This window comes from Antrostomus carolinensis, unplaced genomic scaffold (genome assembly GCF_000700745.2).
Source record: "Antrostomus carolinensis isolate BGI_N321 unplaced genomic scaffold, ASM70074v2 scaffold774, whole genome shotgun sequence".
NCBI lineage: Eukaryota > Metazoa > Chordata > Aves > Caprimulgiformes > Caprimulgidae > Antrostomus > Antrostomus carolinensis.
This window is the reverse complement of record NW_010309825.1, coordinates 1,591-8,957: the sequence shown is the minus strand read 5'-3', so window position 1 is coordinate 8,957 and position 7,367 is coordinate 1,591. Positions and strand designations below refer to the sequence as shown.

The 7,367-nt window shown below is 43.8% G+C and overlaps 1 protein-coding gene across 1 annotated transcript; it reads right to left on the bottom strand.

Moving 5' to 3' along the window:
- On the bottom strand, positions 1–7,114 carry ERICH5 (glutamate rich 5). The gene is made up of 4 exons (XM_029084542.1): positions 7,051–7,114; positions 5,465–5,911; positions 2,994–3,110; positions 1–23 (listed from the first exon to the last, which is right to left on the bottom strand). The coding sequence occupies exons 1-4, from the start codon at positions 7,112–7,114 to the stop codon at positions 1–3; spliced, it is 651 nt and encodes a 216-aa protein (XP_028940375.1).
- Between the last annotated feature and the right edge of the window lie 253 nt (positions 7,115–7,367).

Here is a 7,367-nt window from a genome sequence, read left to right as displayed (position 1 = left end):
CTATTCCTTGTTATTAGCTGTCTCTGAAAGACACGGAAAAAAACAAACAATTAATTGAGGGTACAAATTGATATTCACTAAATCTTACAGGAATTCAAAGTGAAAGTTCCCTGGAAGCATCACAGGATGAAGGGGGTATCTGCTCTTCTCCCAGATCTGTAAGGATGTTCTGTGTGGACCTAAAGCAGCCACAAGCAGCCACTGTCTTGGCTTCCTCTTCCCCCTTCCCATTCAAGCACAGTCTTCCTCTTACAGACATTAGCATCACCTATGTGAAATCCAGTTATGCTGCCACAGCCTTATGCTCCTCTCCACCCTTCTGCCTTTTTTCTTAACAACTTTTGAAATCACTATATAATTTTGTCATATTTGTACAAAGGCAGAGATCTCATGGACATTAAATCTTAAATAGGGACAAGACAAAGGATGTAAATTCAAGTATAGGGTATTACATTTAAAATAAGAAAACCTTTTTATTTTAACTGTAAGGGCGATTGACTAATTGGAACAGGCTGCCCACAGAGTCTGTGGAGTCTCCATCCTTGCGGATATTCAAAACCCTACAGGACAACCTGCTCCAGCTGACCTTGCTTTGAGCAGAGAGGCTGGACTGGACAATCTCCAGAGGTACCTTCCTACCTCAGCTATTCCATGATAAAGCATGGCTGAGGAACTGCACCCAGCCCCTGAAAGTGTATGTCTTGGCCCCCAGCAGCTGAGAAGCTCTCAGTCTCGCTGGCTTGCTTGATAGCTAAAAGATAGTGCCCAAGGGGATGAGTGTCAGAAATCAGTGTTGGACCACTCCAGCTCAAGGTACTTCTTTCCTATCCAGAAGACCATGCAAGGATAGGTTGGGAACATGGAAACATGGAACTTCCTTGTAGTGAATGGTGGTATTTCCACAAGGTCAGGTAGGGAACACAGGGAAGGTGGGAATTTTGCAGAGGAATACAGGAGACAAGAGAGACATCCAACTGTAGTGACTCTCTGTGACAAAGAGTCTGACAGTTAATTGGCATGAACATTGCTAATACAGTGTGGAAAAAAATACCCTTTAGTGGTTTTGAATTCAACACGCTTATTGTGTTACTGAGCATTCCCTTGCTCAAAGATGGACCTCTTCTACCTTTAAAGCAGTATTTATTTTGCACTAGAATCAGCTCATATCCTCTTAGTCGTACCTTCTCAGAGGCAAGGCTCTGAGTGTTTTTGATCTCTCTCAAAGTAAGAATTTTTCCATTCCCTTAAGCAATCTTGCTTCCCTGCCCAGAATCTTGTTTCAGTTCTTCAATATCCTCTCAAGATGGAAGAATTGCTCCCTTACACAACAGCATCCCAGATTTAAATGCCTACTGTTCCATCCTTTACTTTGTTTGCTTTTCCTGAGCACAGCTGTTCTCGGAGCTGTCTGCATCGGTACACTCCTATCATCTGAAATGTATTACGGACATAGAAGCAGGGGTGCTCTTTCTGCTTCCTTACAAAACTGCTGGGGAGAATATTGTGAAGGGCAGGTAAACGCAGAAAGTATTTCAATAAAGCTGTAACCATTACATGATGAAATCTCTTACTCTTCAGGAGCAGGATGCTGTTCTTTGAGGTTTTCCAGAACGAAGTTAAGTGCTTTGCTGAATGCACAGCACAGACAGATAATTCTTTGCAAAAGCGTAGGGGCAACAGATTAAAAACCAGTTGAGTGAATAAACTTTTTTGGATTTCATAGGCAAAGCTGTATGGCATAAATTTAATGATCCTGCAAGAGCACAGCTGCCAACGGCCAACGATAGCTCGTTTTCACAGGCTAGCTTAAAAAGTAACAATGTAAAAGTGATCAACTGTTAAACAGATGAGAATTAAAGGGAGGTGAGTGCTGGGTGGGGTTTTTTTGTTGTTTTTTTTTTGTTTGGTTGGTTGGTTTTTGTTTTTTTTTTATCACTGCTCATCCAATTCTACTGGAGTTATCATGAGGTCACAAAGGTACATATGCCCTGACCAAACTGCTTGATGACCACCGTACTGGTCTGCCAGGCTGCAGCACTCATGTTGCAAACCATTTTCCTTAATCCTGTAGCACAGGCTGGCTTCCTGCTGTCACCTCAAAGGCTGGGACAAATACCAGCACTGGGAAGGAACCAAAGACCTCTCACCCCAGGTGCAAGAGGTTTATTTGGAAGTCATGGAAGTGCTGCTGTAAGAAGGGAGGAGCTGTCTGCATGGCCTGTTCATCCTTTTCCACATTCCAGCAATACTACAGGGTAACCTCTGCCTTCTGAGACACGCAGATGCCTTAAGTGATGGACTCAAAATAAAAAGTAGAGGATTCTTAGTGAATGTGCAGGAAGAAGAACTAACTTTTGCAGAACGACTGTGATGACAGAATTGTGAATGTAATTTCCAAGGCTGTTAGAGGGACAGTCTTATCCCCTCAAATTCTTCTCTACACTGGTGTGACAATTTTCCAAAGGCACTTTATTTGGTTTATGATTTCCCTTCCCACCACGTGAACTGCATTTACTGTGCAATGTGCTTTCATCCCAGCACTACACGGCTGATTTCAGCTGATAAGGAGAACGAGGGGATCTAAAATGACTGGCATAGAATGGAAATCACAAAGCAGCATTAAGGCATTAGCTCATAAAAACAAGCCTGCAAATAATGAAGAGCAGAGTCATGATTTTAACATAGGTTTTTATTTTCCAAGACTGCATGTTACAGTCTAACATTCTCCCCAAAGAGGGGTCATTTATCACTGGTAAGACTCATGCAGTATATAAAGATGACCCATGTAGAAAGCATGACTTCCAGTTGATTGCTTCCAAAAATATCTTTTAGTGTAAACAAAATTATGTATTGTGATTTATCTCTTGTGATAAAATGCAGAAAGCAGCTGTAAGCAGTGGGGGCATGACAAGATGTGCTCATTAAGGACAGCACAGTCTTTTCTGTCTCCTAAACAATAACCCATGTGGTCCTTCCCTCCTCTGTCAACATACCTATCTCTGTCGCTGCTGCACCATCCACAGCTTCTCCTGTTTCTTCTTCTTTTGTTTCAGGCCCTCCACTTCCTATCTCACTCAGCAGCTCAGTTTCCACCTGTTCTCCCGTCTCACCTGGGAACAGTAACCATGGAGATCAAATTAGGATCCACTGAGAAAAGCACCAAGTGCCCCAGCTCCTTCCGGTAAACCTGACTTTACCTTATCAGCTCTCCAATGGCCCTTACCAAGGTACCCCTTGAATGAATCCATAGGGAAAAACAGGATGCTCCCAATCACTTTCCATCATCCAGCTACATGCATGCCTCATGCCCAAAATGTTCTCCTGATGCTTTCACAAAATCCCCTTGATGCTCTATTCAGTACCCATTATGTGTACTACTTCTGTTCAAATTATTTTTCCTGGATTTTATTTTATGTATGTGCAGTTTTATTTTCAATTGGAACAAAACAGAAATAGAAAACATGGTAACATGCCAGTGTGGCTGCAACTGTGCTTTCCCTGGGAAGCTGCTACCTAATTAATTTAGTCACACAGCTACTGAAGAATAAAGGAAAGCAAAGCAAGTGCTAAGTATCATATGCACCACAGCAAAAAATGGAAGGTCCCTTCTTCATCACATACCTCATGGAAAGAAAGTGCACCCAAGTTAAGATATTACTTTGAGCTTGGAAAAAATAGGATGAAATCTCTTTTTCACAGAGTCATAGAACCATAGAATGGTTTGGGTTGGAAGGGACCTTAAAGATCATCTAGTTCCAACCCCCCTGCCATCAGCAGGGACACCTTCCACTAGATCAGGTTGCTCAAAGCCTCATCCAGCCTGGCCTTGAGCACTTCCAGGGAGGGGGCATCCACAGCTTCTCTGGGCAACCTGTTCCAGTGTCTCACCACCCTCACAGTGAAGAACTTCCTAATATCTCATCTAAACCTACTCTATTCCAGCTTGAAGCCATTACCCCCTGTTCTATCACTACCTGCCCTTGTAAAAAGTCCCTCCCCAGCCCTCCTGTAGGGCCCCTTCAGGTACTGGAAGGCTGCTAGAAGGTCTCCCCAAAATCCTTGTTCGCTCACCCTGCAAACAGCATGAATCGCTTGATGGTCAAAGCCCCATAACTGATCTTCAGGCAAATGTTCAACTGTAAATGTGTTTCCATGGTCATGAGGTCATACCACAATGTCCAGGGCGTACTGCTCTGCCTCCAGCACTATGCCCTGAAGCTTAGAAATAGTGATTAATGAAACTGGAGTTTCCAGCTAGGTGAGACTATGTGTTTTACAGGTGAGCATCCAGTCATTTACTGCTTACATAAAATGAGGCTTCATTCCAAAGGATAGGTGCCCATTTTATGTAGATGAAACCTCAAAATTATTTTGTGAAGAGACACAGGAGAGGACAAGCCAACGCCCATGCTCAGCTACGGGGATGCACGGAGTCAGTTATATAACCACTTCAGAGATGTGCACAGCAAAGCCTCAGGGTTCGTGATAGTGAGTGGAACCGGCTCTGGGCTTCGCACAGAGCAGTCTTTCTCCTGAATCTCACACTTCTTCAAGGCAAATGTGGAGTGAGGAAGGCTGCTGATACCATGTTTCCCTGCAGAGAAGTATTTCTCATGTGCTTCACCTGCTTATTCCCTGAAGAAATGCTCCCCCAGGAAGTATCCGATTCCTCAACAAGCTGCTTTGTACCACTTAGGAGAAAGCTGATTCCCCCTATGAAGTGTTCATCTTCTGCATGTGCAGTCCATGGGAGACACAGGTCCTCTGGGCACTAACCCAAAGATGAGCACAGCCTGTAATCTCTGGCAATGACCATACCCCCCAGTAAAGGTCTCTCTCACAGCAGACAGAAATACCTGCTATCTCAGACACCACTGCTCCCTCACACAGCCTTCCTCCCCAGCTAGTCAGCTCCAAACACTTTAGGAAAGCTCATCCCTATGTCCCTTCACTGCTGCTTCTATTCTGCTTGTGTAGTAGCCAAACTTTTACGACAGGCTGGATATGCCAAGGTTACATCAGAGATGCTTTTTCTTCTACATCCAGACATGCACCCTCCAACTTCATGTGCACAGGGACAGTTGCTTTATAATTAATACATGTAACTAAGTAATAGAGCCTTTTGCCTCTGTAAATATTAAGGAACATACCTGAGCTATCCAGAAACATAACATTTTAAACGAGGGGTATGCTGGGGCATTGTACCTGCTAAGAACAAAAAGGGCATGAAATGAAATAGCAGAGCTAATTACTGGAAATGCTGATTAAATTTATTACAGCTTGGACTTGTGAATCTGAGGCTTCCACAGCCACGTTCTTCTACGCTCCACATTGTACAGACTCCCCGGACCAAATTCTGACTCCAGAAGCTCATGTGAGGCTCTCAGTAAAGTTAAAAGGATCCATGCACAAGTCCCTGGAGGTGGAATTTGGTCTCCTGAATTTATGAAAGCACAAATGTTACCCTCAACGAGGTGGTCCTCTTCAGTAATATGTAGTCTCTCAATGATTTCCACTACAGAGCTGTCACTGCCCTCTACCAGCCCACTGTCCTCTGCTGGTCCTGGTGACGGTGACCCAGCATCTTCTCCTGGTGCTGGTGACCCAGCATCTTCTCCTGGTGCTGGAGGTGAAGGCCCAGTGCTCTCCTCTTGCCATGCAGATGGCAGCTCTGAGGTCTCCTCTGCTCCTGCAGCCAGGGGCTCGGTGCCCTCTGGCTCCTCCCTTTTACTGACCAAATCGATCTTTTCCTCTACAGCCAGAATGACGGCTGCAGCCTCCTCTCCTGGCTGATGCTCCACCAAATTTGTCTCCTCAGAGGCAAGACTTGCATCCTCTGCTGGGTCCAACTGTGTTTGGTCAGCTATGGTTTCATGATCATCTGCAGTCGACGTGTTATCACCTGATGATGCTTTTAGTTATGGCAGACCAAGGAAAGAAAAAAAATAATTAAAGATAATTGATGAGTGGGCATGTAAGCTAGATGAGAACTAGACCCACAGGGGACCACACAAGAGGGTGAGCAGTGCCCCATTTCTTAAAACAAAAACCAGTTTGTCTGACTTTTTAAATACTAAACTACTATTCATAGTACTTTTTGTCTAGTAAAACATTAAACAACAGGAAGCCTAAACAATTTAAACTTCTGCTTCCTTCATCTGCCATCAACTTATTGGCAATGGGCCTTTTTGGCAGGCAAAATTCATGAACAAAGAAATGGCAAAATTATTCTGACAGGTATTTAAGGATAAAAGTTGAGCACTCAAAATGAGCTATACCTACCTATCAGACTGACTTAACAACTTTGTGATTCAATTCAGTTTGACAAGAGCTTGTACTTAACTTTCTCCAAAGGAATGTCAGGATGAAAACCCTGGGAGTTCATGCACAAAATCTGTTTATGTAATAATTACAAAACTGAACAAATTGCATTTTCTGATAAAATTATGATTGCAGTGTCAAAGCCAATGAGCAGAACCATATGATACTTCATACACACATAGATGAACAGCGAAAAAATGCAATACATCCTCCTCTTAAAACAGCTGCTTGAATACTGCTGCTCTTAAGGTAACTCCTCAGTTCTTTTGAGGCATTCAAGCAAAACACTTCCCCAGAAAGTGTCACCTAGATAGCATGCGCCTACAGACCTGGGGAAGGACAGCTAAACCAGGAGAAGAGCAAAACCAGGGAATCTGGAGTGTCAAAAGAGACAGAAAACAACTTTGACTATGGGACACATAAAATCTCATTTGTCCCAGGAACTGTAAAACCATCCCAGGTCCAACCAACCCCTCCAGATTCACAGAGGTATAGCTAGTTATAAATGCAACTCAAAAAGAGGAGGTAAGCTCAGGTACGCACATTGGACCACTGACCCACCCAGGCAGAACCCTCCCTCCAGCAGTTGCTGAGGGACAGTGGGATGGGCAGAGGGTCTCAGTCCGTCAGTAGACATCCCTCTGTGAACCTGCCCAAGCCCCTTTTCAATCCATCTATGGACTTGGTCTCCATCATAACCAGGGGCAATGAGGTCTACAGCCTACTTACACCCCCTGTCAAACACATTTTTGCTGGTCTTAAGCCTGCTGCTAGTCATTTCATCAAGTGACATAGTTCTTGTCTCACAAGAAACAGCAAATATATTTCAATTGGTGTTACCAGTAAAAGAAACAATTCAAACCCATTATCACAAGGAATCTCCTGCAGCTCCTGTAAACATCAGCCCTGTGACTTCCAGCTAGCCCTCTCTTTGTTAATATCTTTTATATAAATTGGATTATAAAATACTGCCATGCAACACGAGACCCATGCTGCTGGATACCCTGGAAGCATTCCTCCGCTCTCATCTGAAATACAAAGAATTC